Genomic DNA, 14044 nt, shown 5'->3' on the forward strand with positions numbered 1-14044 from the left:
TGGTTTTATAGCATTTCATGGCTCTGGGCTGTGGGAGAAAGTGTTCCATGGAAACAGTGTTTGCAGTGTCTTTTTTTGGGGGGAAAAGTCTGCTTTTAATAACTGTATTAATGTCCTGTGGAGGTGTGGTGGAATGGGCATGGTGGTGGTGGTGTTTGTTTTGTTGTTTAGTTTTTTTTTTTAATGGGAAAAAACCTCTCTGACTCTTTCTTTTCAGTAGACTGCATGTGCTCACTGAAACAAACTTGAGGCAATGCCTCAGAGATTACTCTTTCTATGGTAGACTTTTACAGAGATTAGACTAATGAACTGATCTCCCTGCTGTTAGGTGAGGTGTTTTATTTGGACTTTTAACTACAAATTAGAGGTCTGCTACAAGGACAGTTAAAGTCAAAAGAAGGAGTTTTATATCACACCCAAAGAGGGATGACCCACATTGCATTGTATCTCAGCCATACAAATAGCAAAAGGAGGGAAAGAATCTCTGTTGAGGCAGCTGAGCTGTTGCACATCAAATAATCTGAAATTTAGTACTGTGGCTTTTAAGTACAGAATATCTCTTCATGGATATATGTGCACATATGTATGCAGATGTGAAAAGCAGACCTTGTTTTAGAATAAAAGGTGAATTGTAATACTGCAGGTGTTCAGTCTGTGCTGGAAATGCCATTTATTATGAATTTAATTATGGTACTTGATCATAGGGGCACGTCTGAAGCCTTGAAGTAGAATAGAAAATAGGATGTCTTGTTTTGTGGAATTTAAAATGTTTTGGTATCCAAGTTTTAAAGAAATGAGTTGTTGTTTTTTTTATTTGCAATAGTTGTGTCAGCTTGTGCAGTAGTGCTGCTGAGGAACACACCTGGTCCAGGTAGCTGGGCTTAAAAGCTACACATTGAGATGGAGACTGAAATGCACTTTAAACTCTGGGTGGGACCCCGAGACAAGAGGCTGTGAACTACCAACATTTGAGATAAAAAAGGAGGTGAAGATGGGGGATGCCAGCCAGGTGAATTGGCAGAGAGAGACTGCAGGAGCCTTCCAGTCCCAGAAATTAAAGTCTCTGGCCTTGGGAGTGTGACTGTCAGAGAATTCTTCTTTTCTAGATAGTCACACATATTGTTCAAGCAAGTGTTTATTATTTCTTTATAAAACGGGTTGTTGTGTTCTTGCTCACTGTATTTCTGCTTCAAAACTCCTCTGCATGTGTATCCCCAAATAGGAAAATTCCTCTACTACTATGGCAGGCAAAAAAGACTGTATAATGTTTATAAAACCCTTAAGTTTTGTCAGGAAAACAGTGAGCTTGGCTGATCAGACCTCCCTGGTTCTGTGTCTGTCTTTGCTCAGTGACTGACAATTCATCCTGTAGGAGTTTACAGTGTACCCAGTCCCAAATGCTGTCTTGTCCCCTCCTCTTTTCCAAAGCCCTTTTCTCCCAGCCTTTGGTGTGGAACATCAGGCAATAGGTTTGAGAACCATTCATTTCTTACCTGTTCTATGGTTCTTCTCCTGTATGACCCACTCAAAGCTTGTACCAAGCCATGTGAAGATCTGACAGCTGATGAAATGCAGTTTTTAATAGTACACTGTCTTAATCCAGCCACTCAGCCAGGCATCACAGGGAATCCCTGGGTGTTGTCTTTCTCTGCAGCTGGATGCTGCCACTGGAGCAGTTCACAGCTTGGTTTAATGCTGTCCTTGAGTGATGAAGCTCTCAGACTGGGCTACACCTTCTCTGGCAGTTTGGAGAAATCACATAGCTCTGCAAGCAGACATGAAAAAAGCAGATATAAAGCAGGATAGGTTATACCTCCTGATAAACTACCTTCTAAAATATGAAAGCATAAATAAGACAATGAAGTATTTGTTTAAAAGTGCTGAATGTGTGGGAGCAACCCTCCATCCCAAGTCTCCTGTGAGTTAAGGGTATTTTAAGCACTTCCCCACACACACCTTTGGCCTGTTGTATTTAATACAGATGTGCACATTTGTATAGAAAAATCATCTGAATCCTTATTGTGCTTTTCCACTGCTCTGCCTCAGCTTGGTGAGGGTGCAGGTGACTGATGGGTTGAAACAGCCCAGAGTGAATGATCTGCAGGATTAAAAATAACCAGCTAATCAGGATGCTCTGTAATTATCCAGTGTATGTATTTAATTTACCACCCTCAGTCATAGCTTTTCCCAAGACAAGCATTTTTACTGAAAGTAACCATGATAAGTTTACATAGATTAAAGGTGAATCTTTTGAAATAAAGGTGTGTGCCATGACTGCAGAATTATCTAAAATGTATATTATGTGAAAATATATATATGACAGAAACAGAATATAAGTGCAAGTATATAATCACCTTGTTAATTTACTTTCAGCTAATTTCACTTTCTGTAGGTTGCATCCACGCTTAGACAAATGGCAATTTTCATTCATTTCTGTGCCAGTATTTAAAAGCAGAACATTACAGTGCAATCTCATTACTACAGCTTTATTGATTTATAAAATTGCACTTTATTACACTAATCCATATATTAGAATGAATAAAACCATGCATAGTTGCTAAGGTATTCTTGCCAAGGAGGTACATAGTTTGCTTTTTCATCAGTAGTTCTCAATTTAAATTAGTGGATGTCGTGCTGTTGAACTCTAGGAACACGGGATTAATGGCAAACTCATTAGTTCATGAAGTTTAATCTTCTTGGTGGGTGTCCCACCTCGTGGGAAATAAGAGGGATTTGGCTGCAGGTGTCTGGTGAGGTAACAACAATCACTCAAAGAAAAGGATCTAGAGCTGCTGCTATTGTGAGCCTGGGAATATTTGTTATTGATGCTTTATTTGGTGCCAGAATACTCTTTTCTTTGCTTAGGAGAAAGCAAATGGATGCTCTGAAGGACACATGAAGAGGCTGTAACTGATTAGCAAGTGCCCCATGGCAGTAGAACCACTGGTGGTACTTTTCCCAGGTCAGGGGGTGATGCTCTCTTTGAATATTCGGCATAGATCCTTAAACAGGTCTTTTTAAAGAGGCTTTTTTGGGGAATGTGTCAAGTTTTACACCCTTACTTCTCTTCATCAGGTAGTTATCAGTTTCTTTTAAATGGATATTACAGTGGGGAGTGAGCCTGGTGCTGAACTGGCTTTGCATAGCCCTGGTGTGGTGTTTCCCAGCACGTACAGATGAGCTTGCAAAGCCCCAACATGGTGGCAAGTTATTTTTGTCCCTTTTAATCTGTTAGGCCCTGATCCTGATCTGTAGGGTTTCCTAAATCCCATTGATTTCTCCAGAATTAGGTTCCTGGAGTCCTTTGAGAGCCTGGGTTTGGCTGGTCTTGTGCTATTAACCAGAAACAAACCCTCTACCTCAGAGTGCTCTAAGGATAAATTTGTTGAAGATTATCAACGTTCTTATTTGGTGGCAGGGAAGGCCACTGAAATACCAAAAATAGATTTGTAAAGGACAAAAATAACTTGCTGCCTGGAGGGTTTTACACAATCTGAGCTGTGCTGTGTGGCTTGGCTGAATCACTCGTGCAGGGATGCTCGGGGCAGCCCGTGCTGCTTTGAGGGGAAGGGCAGGGAGATGCAGCTGGACACAGCAGCTCAGAGAGAGGGGAACAGCTCCTGTGTGCTGGGGGACAGCCTGCCAGCACCTGTGTGCATGGTGGCACAGCCCTCTGGGCTCCTCACCAGCTGCTGCTCTGGGATCCTTCAGTGGTCACTGGCTGGAGAGGCAGGTGGGAGAAGGAGATACTGAAAGCTCTTCTGTACAAATCCCTTCCATCTCCCCCATGGAAGAAAAATTGCTTTAGACTGTTGCATTTGAGCTATAGGAGAGCAGGAAAGGATAATGTAACTGTTCTTCCAGTAATGCAGAAGCAAAAAAGGGCTTTATTTAAAGGAATACTACAGTTATATAAGGTAGTTTGTGCAGTACAAAATAGAAAAGCTCATTGGTCCAAGAGGGCAACACCTCTTTGGAAACACGCTTTCTGCAAAACAACACCTCTCGCTCACCCTGCAGGTGCATAACCATTGTTATAATTTCTTGTCCTTGAGCAGCCTGAGAAACCCAAGGCTTCAAGGCTGCTTTTTCCCTGGTTCCCAGCAGTATCCAACAACCTAGACTGCAGCCATGAAATGCATTTCTCTCTGAAACGTGGCTGTAGAAAGACAGTTTTGTCTTGCTCAGCTCTTTTCTGGGTTTAATCATTCGTTCCTGCTGACCACAGTGAGAGAAATTTGCTTTTAGTCCTGCAGTTGTGTGTGTGGGCAGGAAAAGTCAATCAGCATCTGTTCCTGCACATGCATCATTAACAGGGCTGAGAGTTAATTTCTAGCAGCAGACACATTCATCTTTGGATTGAATTTCTACTCCACCACCAAGATACTTTGAATGCTTGTCATGTTCTTGGGGTTTATAGGTGTTGAGGAGCTGGCTGAAGAAGGGATGAACAGAATTTAAAATCCCAAAATGGGCTTCCTGAGTTTCAAGTTTCAGGAGAAAACTGTATTCATAAGCTGAGCATGTTTGGTTTGTAACAGATTGGGCCTGTCTGAAATGTCCATATTTTATGTAGTTACAACTATGGATGACCCCTTACCACAGGTACATGGGGTTACAGTGAATAATGGATTGCACAACAATGCCCAAATACAATTCCTTTTAGTTCTGTTGGAGGAAAAATAAAGTATTCTTAGTCTGAGTAACCCCAGAAGTCAATAAGATAAGGTAGTTCTGTGTACAGTGTCTTCTTGCAGACAGGCTACACTTTATTTTTGTGAAAGTGGATAAGGCTGTTTTTAGTACTGTGCTGCTGATAAGTTCTGCCTTAGGCCTGGCTGCTGATCAGGTTCCCTCTTCTGGAGTCAGACCAGGTTGTCTCTGTCTTTTCCCTTCTCCATTTGCTATTAGCACATCTGTGAAGTTTGTTCTGCACCATAGGTGACAGATGCAGGAGAGCCAAAGCAGGCTCTCCAAATTACCCTGTGATGGGAGGGAAGCAGGTGACCTCCAAACACAGTGGGAGGGAGGAGGGGCTGTTTTTCCTGATGTGTTTCTTCTCTGGCAGCTGAAGGCTTTTTCCATGTAGATGATGACAGCAGTCTCTTCTTGCTGAATGATCAAAAATACCAGTTTTTTTGAACAATGGGAAGAGCAGCACCCTGCCTTCCTCCCACCCCAGCCTTTCCAAACCTCCTACAGCAGCACTTGGCCTCCTGAGCCAGGAGCATCCCTGCACACTTCACATTAAAACCTTATTTACTGCAGTTCCACACACTGCTGGTAACCACCTGTGGCTGGGTCTGTATAAAATATGGTTGTAGCAACTATGGTCATTACTTTGAGTGTACAGCTCCCACATTATCTGTCAGTTTAAGAGATGCTGGCCAGTGGAGATGCAGATTAAATGGCTTGTGGTTTGATGAGATGTATTTTGGTGGCTCACCAGATTGTCACTGCCAGCCAGTGGAACTGGAGAAGGAGTTTACAGAAATTACTGCTTTGCAAATAGGTAGGTATTCTGAACTTGAAATGGTGGCTTCCAAATGACTTGCTAGGGGTGTTTTGGTGCACAGTAACAGTATTACTGCTCAGGAACGTTTTTTTCTTTTAACATAGAACCAATTTAAGTGACTGCGGCCCCATTAAGTCTTATTTTTAGATTACAATAAGCAAGACTCTGATTAATTTAGCAGCAGGGTATCAGTGAATATTAACAGCTTAACTTGAAGCCCTGGTAGATTGATAAAGAGCTAAACAGCCCCTGAGTCATATATTAACAGCCTGGCCATAGTATAATTGAGGCTCGTGTTGGGTAAGTGTCAGTGTGCTTGATAGGCAGCACAGCAGCAGAAGCTATTTGTCTTTTAAATGGACACTTAAATTATTCAGCATAGTAGGTGATAGTCACTAGTACATCTGAGCCACAGCCCTGTTATTCTAGGCATGTGTGCACAAGCTCTAATTAGTTTAGGTACAGCACTGAGCTCTCCCTGGGCAAACTCACCTCATCTAGAAGCAGTTTCTCAGGTGGGGTCTCCAGCCCTTGATGAGATCCCTCTCCTGTGGCCCAAGCACTAGGGATGCAAGAATAAACTGGGATGCAGATAGCTTGGGGGTAGTAACCAAACCAACAGCTGGGCAAACATCTCATGTCAGTTCCCAGTCCATGAGAGAAGGTAAAAACTGCAATGCTGACCAGTAGCCTTATTTTTTGTTTTCTTAAGTCTCCTGTGGTTACAGGACCTTTGAGGAATTCTCCTGTGAATGCAATGTATCTAACTAGTTGTGTATGCTGTGGGATATGCTAGCCAATTAATACTGAAAGCTTATGAACCATTAAATGTGCAGAAGGAGTTGGTAGCCACTCAGCCCTCCAGTTCCTTCTTGCTGCAGCATTAGCAATTCTGAGGTAGTCACGCAATGGACATAGCTCAAATTAATTAGCTAAATTGGTAGCTAAAGGCAATAAGATTTCATGCCACTTAATATTTCAATGCAAACAAGACAGGCAGCTAAACGTATTTAAATATGATTGGCTCATCTTCTGGAGTGGAGTATCTTATCTCCTGTTTGGGCTAAATACAGCTCTCATTGTGCTCAATTAATTCTGCCATTAGCAGTGGTCTGACCTGCTATTAGCTCTGATAAAACGTACTGAAGACCATCCTGTGGTAAGGATGCTGAAATGCAATTTAAAGGGGGAAGGAGGATGCACACGCTTTGCTTTTGTACATAATTAAGCCGTGCTAGTGGTGGGAGACTTAATTACAGCAGGAGTCTATCAGCAGAGAGCTGCAGTGGTGGCTGGCAGGCTGTGATGCTGCTGGCCTGGGCACACACAGGCTGCACAGCCTTGGAGCAGGTTTTGCAGGCTGTGAAAGGGCTCTGGGTGGAAGGTGCTGATCATTCTCCGTGTCCTGTGCCTGGGAAAAAAGAGTTTGTGCCTCTTGGCTTTCTTTTCTTCGCCTGTTCTTGCCGCCCGCCCTCTCCCCCCACCCTCCTTGTGAAGCAGCCCTTCTGGCTTTGTTGTAAGCGTGGTTTGTAATCATTGTACACATCCCAGATGGTTCATGGAAACTCTTTGAAATGCCATCTGCCAGGCGTGTGTCCAGCCGGCAGCCTGTCATTCTGCTGCGAGGAGAGCGGAGGCGGGCTCTCCCTTCCCTGCCTCCCCGAGCTGCGCTCACCAGCACTCGCTCACATGTGGAGCAGGATCGCAGCCGGAGCATCTGCAAGCAATCTCTGCTCCAGACAGCAGCACGGAAAGTTGTCGGGTTTTTCGCCTTCGCCCAGATAAGATATCCCAGCCAGTGCCGTTTTTATTTTCCCTGAGTTTGCTGCTGAGGACCAGCTGAGGTGACAAATGTTATCTCTGTTTTCCTCTTCCTTTTCCTAATGCTTTCTGTGTGGTGAAGGCAGCCGCGCTGATAGCAGGCACAGCTGCGGGTTTTTTTTACTTGAACATATTCAGGAAATTAAGAACACTGAGATGAAACAAATAGATCCATTAAAATGGCTCAGAGGAATTATGGCAGAGATATAATTGTCATGTCAAATAGGCAGCCAGCACTAGTAAACTGCTGACTGCAATTTCACCGCTATAAAAATTCAGGAGGAAGGAAAAAATGATTAATAAATATGCTCTGTGGGAAGATAGAGATAAAGAAAAGAAGAGGCTTTAAAAGATAAGGTGAAAGCAATCCTGAAGTTCCCTGATCTTTGTGTCTCATCAATGTGTTAGTAGTTATTGGGAAAACGCACATCCCAATCTTTGTGATTTGGCTCACGTGCCACATGGCTGGGGGTGATGTGAGACTGATTGATGAGCAGAGTCCAATTCTCACTTCCACTGTGCTCCAGGCATGGGACAGCTACAGCACACCATGGGTCACAGTTATTGGTGTGGCTTTTCACCCTCCTTGCTTCCCGCTCTCCAGGTGGCAGTGGCCACCAGACACGCTGCTCTGGGGAGGGACCTCAGAGCCTCCATGGCAGTGTCAGTGCTCAGGAGGAGATGTGGCATCTGGGCTGGGATCTCCCCAGCTGCTGGGGTGTGCTCCATGCTCCTGGTGCGCCAGGAGGGACCTGAGTGAGCTGCTCTGCCTGCCCTGGGGTGGAAGCACCAGCACTGGGGCAGCCCCAGCATTTCTCTGCACTAGATCTGTGAAAGAAAATTTTCCTCTGTTGCAATCTACCCAGTAAAAACCATTGTAGCCTTACTATAAGGATTCAGAAATACAAAGAATGCAAGACTGAGTCCTTTCCAAATGGGGAAGAGTAATTCTGCTAGCAGGGTGGAGGTATCCATCCCTTTTTCTATCCTTTTCCTTTTTTTTGCTCCCTCCTTCACTCATTCATACAGCTCCAAGAGGAGGAATGATGGAAAAAAAGCACAGGAATTTATAGACTCTCTGAAGGCTGACGGTAAATAATAAAAAAAGAGTTTCTATTTCAAAACAAGAAATAGAGAGTGTTAGAGAAAGTGGATGTCAATCAAGGAAATTGATCTAGTGATAGTCTTTCAAGGGTGTCACTCTGTCAAGACTGACCTCTTGAACAGTCTCTCGGATGAATAGGAGATAAGCAGACTTTCCGCTTTCCTGGCACTTGAGGAAAACATTTGCCAGATGCAGGCATGGTAAATTTATGCTCTTTCAACTTCTGAGAACTGGAATCTTCCCAATTAGTTTTCAGAAGCTCAGCTTCTTTATTCTTTCTTCTGTCCTTTTTTATAGAGGGTTTAAGAAATTGTATGCACTGAGAAGACACTGCCCAGGGGCCAGAGGAGTCCCTCAGAAGTGAGAAATTATGCTTTGTTAAATGTTAGGTATGGTTTCCACGACTCTGAAGTTATTCCCAAGCCAGCAGACTGGTTTTAGCCACAGCATTCAGGCACCTCCAACTCTCTAACTCCAGTCTTTCTTCCAAAATTCTGTTTTCTGTGCCATCTGTAAATCTGTCATTTCTATTTAATCTCAGATATACAGAATCCAGCCACCTCCCAGCCTCCAGAGTCATGGAAAATACAGGCTATTGAACAGAAATGGATCCTTATCAATGAAGCTGTGCTCAGTGACCTAAAATGTGTCCCAAGTCATCTTAGGAAACAAGTCCTGGAATGACTCATCTTGCTTCATCTGTGCTTCAGAGTGCTGCAAATTGGCCAGAAGGGACAAGAGTTTCAGAGCAGGCAGAGTGGCAGTGACCAGAGCCAGTTCTCCATGGGCACAGCAGAAATTGTCAAGTGCTGGAGAGAGAGATTGAGTGTGACTTATTACTGAAAGTGTTCCTGAACTGCAGAGAGCTTGCAGGTGAACTCCTGTGAGAAAGTTGTCAGGCTGTCTCTTCAGTGAGCATGTGTGTGTGAATGGTGCATCCAAACTGTCCCATGGTACTTTTCAATGCTGAATAAAAAATAACAGCATAAATAGAGATGAAACAATAAGAAGAAACAAGGGAGAAATTATGTTTATGATGTGAGAGAACATTTGGTGAGATAGTGATACAGGAATAATGGAACCTGGAAAATAGTTGCCTTATCTGGTAATACAGATTGCAATTTAGTGAAGTATGAGAGACAATGCTAACAGCAGGAAAGTAATTGCTGGCATATTCCCAGGTACCAAGCTTTTCCAGCTGTGTTTCTGGACACAGAGATGAGAGATTTCTTTGCCAGAGTCTTTCTGAGAATACAGGAAACGTCCCCCAGTTGTTTTATTCTAATTGGTGCCACCAGTTCAACCTGAAATCTGAGTCTTGTTTTTACAGGGGCTCCTAACTTCAAGGTTCCTTTGACCCTCGTAGCTCACAGAGCTGTGTTTTACAGATACTGTTGTATCTTTGTGAAAATTTGTTACTGTCCCTTTTAACTCTCCATAAGAAAACAACCCTAATAATGTTCCAATTTTTCATTTCAGGCACAACCCGCCCTCCAAGAGAAGGAGAAGTGCCTGGTGTGGACTATAACTTTCTGACTGTGGAGGAATTTCTGGAGTTGGAGAGAAGTGGGACACTTCTGGAAGTAGGAACTTATGAAGGTATGGAGCCAGGGGCAGTGAAAAATCACTTCAGATACCCCTGGTGGGACACCACATTTGCATCACCTTGCTCAAGTTAGGACTTTGCTTTCCATCCCAGTGCTCTGCTTCACTCTTCTCTGCAACCTGAGAGAGGCAATTCCAATTTTGCTTTTATCTTTTGCCTTCAAGCTGACTGCCTGAAAAGATCAACATCAGCAGGCCAGAAAAATCCAGCATGTTCTCCCATAACAAAATATTGGGCAATATGCATTTATTCTTTGTATCCACTAGGGCTCATCTTCTTTTTCAGTTTTTCTTTCCTCCTGCTCTTTCTCTTTCCCTCCATCTTCCTTCATCACCCACTTCTGTGTCACTATGCAGCTAGGTGATATACTGCTTTTATTTTTTTCCCCTTATTCTTGAATAATTGCTTCTAACTTGGGTCATCATGTTGATCCTTTTTACAGCACAACTTTGCAAACAACAGCACTGAGACAGTCAAGGGGTACTGAAATGTCACCAGGGTGAGAGCAGGAAAAAGCTCCAGAGAAATGCATGGCAAATTGGCCATTTTTAGGTACACAATAGGATTTGTGTAACTAAATCTGCAGTCTAAAGCTCCTTTAAATGGAAAACTCCTTTTGGAGTGGGTTGGGGTTTTTTCCTCAGGAGAACATTCAAATATGCCTCTTGACAAGACAATGAGAAGAAATACTTTACAGGTTTGAATGTTCTTCCAGTATACTTCAGCACAGTCATTTCATATTTCCATTTGAAAGAAGTTTAATGGTTCTTTCTGTAAATATGAGAAACTGAAGAAGCCTTATCCTTTCAGACTTATTCTAATTATTCTTTGTAATAATAAATATGGAATACATTGAAAAATACAAACTACACACAACTAGGCCAAAGTCTATGGAAAGTACTCATTAAACATGAACAGAAAAAATTGTTACATGTGGTGTTCAGGGACTGAAGAAAAAGTCCTGAAATACTGTTTGTCTACTTCTTTAAAAACTCCTTTTTGAGGGCATCTTTAAACCTTGTGCTCATTCCCAACTGCAGACAATTGCAGTGTCAAACCTGGCTTGCATGAAGATGCTAAATGTATAATTTGGTTTCACTCTTCCACTTCTCTGAGCTGATTAGCTCCATCAGCACCAATGCTAACAATTCCAGCAGCAGCTCTTCTCCAAAATGAGCTTTTTCCTCTCTGTGTTTCTAATTATAACACCAAATTAGTTTTCTTTGGTGCTTGAAATAGATCAGCTGAAAGGCCTCGCCGTTGCTTCCTGATCTGTTTGTTCTGGTGACCTTTCCACTTGGAAAGACAAAATGGGCAATGTTTGTAAGCTGGCTCCTGGGACATGCTGGGAATTAGTTCTCAGGAAATGCTGTATCCATCTGGGACACTTACAGCATGCTCCTTTCATTGCTTATGTGATTATATGCAGCAGCAGCTGAGCTGTTCAGGTTTCATGGCTTGCTCTTTTCAGATGCTGAAGATGAGGTTGATTTCTCAGAAGTCTGATGTGTATTTCATTTCTGTGGGTGCTAGAAGTGCCTGAACTTGAAAGGAATAATTTGTCAGAAGTGCTGAGAAGCTTCTTTCCCCATTGACATCAGTGATGCTGGTGCATTGTGGTTCTGGAGTGCTGGCCCATGGAAGGAAAAATCAATAAGAATAAAGCAAATAATGATGATGCATGTGTGCACATATGCATCAAGACACATTACTATTTGATTGTAATGTGAAATAAATAGAGTTCATTTTTCACTTATGGCTTAAAAAAATTATTTTGCTGCCTTCTGAGATTTCTTTAATGGCTTTGTTGTACTTTTTTTTGGAAATCTTATTTTTATGGCTGTATCGATCAAGACAGTGTTGGTCTTGATTAGATCTTGGAAGATGGGATGATTCAGACTCGATGCTGCAATCACAAGCAATTTTGTCTGTATAAAAATAATCTACAAAAACCCAAACTACAAAGCAAGTTAGACTTTTAATGGCCAAGCCTCTGTTATTGTCCAGCTTTACAGCCTTAGATATTTTAATTATCATTTGGTTTTTGCCACATTTTACTGACTTTTTTTTTTTTAATAAGCGTTCCACCATGATAAATTTGACTGTATATTTGATCAGTGATGGCTTATTCTAAATGAGGGAAATAAAACCCAACAAAAGGAACTAATCTTCTAGTTCTACCTGCTGTGCTGAGTGGGAATCAGAACTGAAGAGATAGGATTGTGATATAATGCTCTGAAGTGATTTAGAGATGAAGGAAAAGGCTCTGAAATGGACAGTAGGGATGAGGAATAGGGAAGGTTTTTTTGCCAGCCAGCCACAAGCTCATGTGGCTCAAGCAGGCTGGTGGTTTGGGGTCACTGTGGTCCCAAGGACCCTTCTGCCTTATTTTGTAAGCATCAGCATGTGGTGGTGGAGAAAGTGGACATAAAGTCACCTGGATATGGATACTGTCACTGGGAAAAGTCTTGCAGAAGAAGAGGTAACAGAAGCATTTAATAACTACTGAAGAGAAGTTCTGGGGAGAAAGATTAGAAAACAGGCAGCCATCAGAAGAGGGGTAATACACATGACTTTGATGCTGATACAGATACTATTGATTTGGAAAGAACAAAGAACAAGCAGAAGAGAACAGCTGGAAACCATAAAAAAGTAGGAGAGTGTATCAGGTTTTTAAAGAACAACCTGGGTTTTGACAGTGCTCTAATTGCAAAAAGAGAAAGTGCAAGTTGAACAGGAGAAAAGAGGCATTGCTGACCTACAGGGCTTCATAATGCCATTATTATTTCTCCTGGTGTACTGCAAATAGGTTCCTCTGGGCAGCTTTTGATTCACATCCCAGTGAAGGCAGAGTGGGCAAGGCAGCTGCTGTTCTGGTCACCTCTCATCTCCCTGGTGTGTTCTGCACCCAAAAGGCTTCAAAAAATGCAATCAGGTGGGAGGGGGCATTGACAGACCTTAATTCCTGGGGTTTTCAGTTTGGGTTTTAACATCCTAATTTTTAACCATAAAGCCCAGAAACATCTTTGCTCCCCTGATGAAAGCTGCATGTTGATCACATGAATCCAGCAAATGGAAGACCTGCCCAAAGCTGCCCCAGTATTGGTGATTTTGCCCCACGTGTGTGCTGCACACAGCACATTCCAGCCAGTTAGAAATTCCCATTGATAATGCTCATTAGGAAGGAAAATTCTTTCTAGGCTGCACATCCTCTAGGCCTCGTGGTGGATAGGAAATCACAGTAATTGCAGTCTCAGGCATTTATTGACTGCTCCTTCAGGGCAGAAAATACTGATGGATGCATGGAAGCAATTGTGTAGGTTACTAATTATTTAGCAATTACTTCAGCATTTGAATTGTGGGCTCTCACAGCCACCCCAAGGGAGTGGCACAGCCACCACTTCCAGATTTTATTCCTGTTTTTTTCCCAGCTGCTGAGTGGCCCTGAGCAGGTCAGGTAACTGCTCTATACTACAGGTTACTGGCCTGGAGAATATTAAAGCAACACTTACTTCTCTCTTCATTAATATTTCAGCAGATGCCCTGTGCCTGCAGCTATCTGCTGTTTCAGATAGGAGGGGGAGAGTGGAAGCCAGGATGTTCTGGAGGGCTGTGCTGAATTCAGGCAGCCCTGCAGATGGGAGCTGGGCGGAGGGACACAGGGACAGGGGCATGGTGGCTGAATTTTGGATGGGGATGGCTGTATCCCACCACCAGGGTTTGGTGGGGCTGTGTGGATGAATGCCTGCCCAGCACTTAGTGATCCTCAAAAGAAAAAGTGCTGCACTTTATAACAAGTGAAGGGTTATTACATTATGGAGTATTATTGTCAAGGCATCATCTTTCATTCTCAGGACAAGTGTTATGTGATTGCCAAGAGAAGTAATAAGTAATCTGCATTAGTCTCATGACTAAGATGTAATGGGGTGACTTGCTAACATTTTCAAAGTATATAAAACTAGCTACTGTGGACAGGGTCTCTGATTGTGGTACTTAA

At 42.8% G+C, this 14044-nt stretch overlaps 1 protein-coding gene across 25 annotated transcripts in view; it reads left to right on the top strand.

Moving 5' to 3' along the window:
• Positions 1-14044, top strand: part of MAGI1 (membrane associated guanylate kinase, WW and PDZ domain containing 1) — a 326216-nt gene that overhangs the window by 227921 nt on the left and 84251 nt on the right. For all 25 annotated transcript variants that reach the window (XM_056501109.1, XM_056501110.1, XM_056501111.1 and 22 more), the window contains exon 3: positions 9921-10040. In XM_056501109.1, the coding sequence (XP_056357084.1) occupies positions 9921-10040 (120 nt within the window). The remainder of the gene's footprint in view (positions 1-9920; positions 10041-14044) is intronic.

This window comes from Oenanthe melanoleuca, chromosome 12 (genome assembly GCF_029582105.1).
Source record: "Oenanthe melanoleuca isolate GR-GAL-2019-014 chromosome 12, OMel1.0, whole genome shotgun sequence".
In the NCBI taxonomy this organism is placed as follows: domain Eukaryota; kingdom Metazoa; phylum Chordata; class Aves; order Passeriformes; family Muscicapidae; genus Oenanthe; species Oenanthe melanoleuca.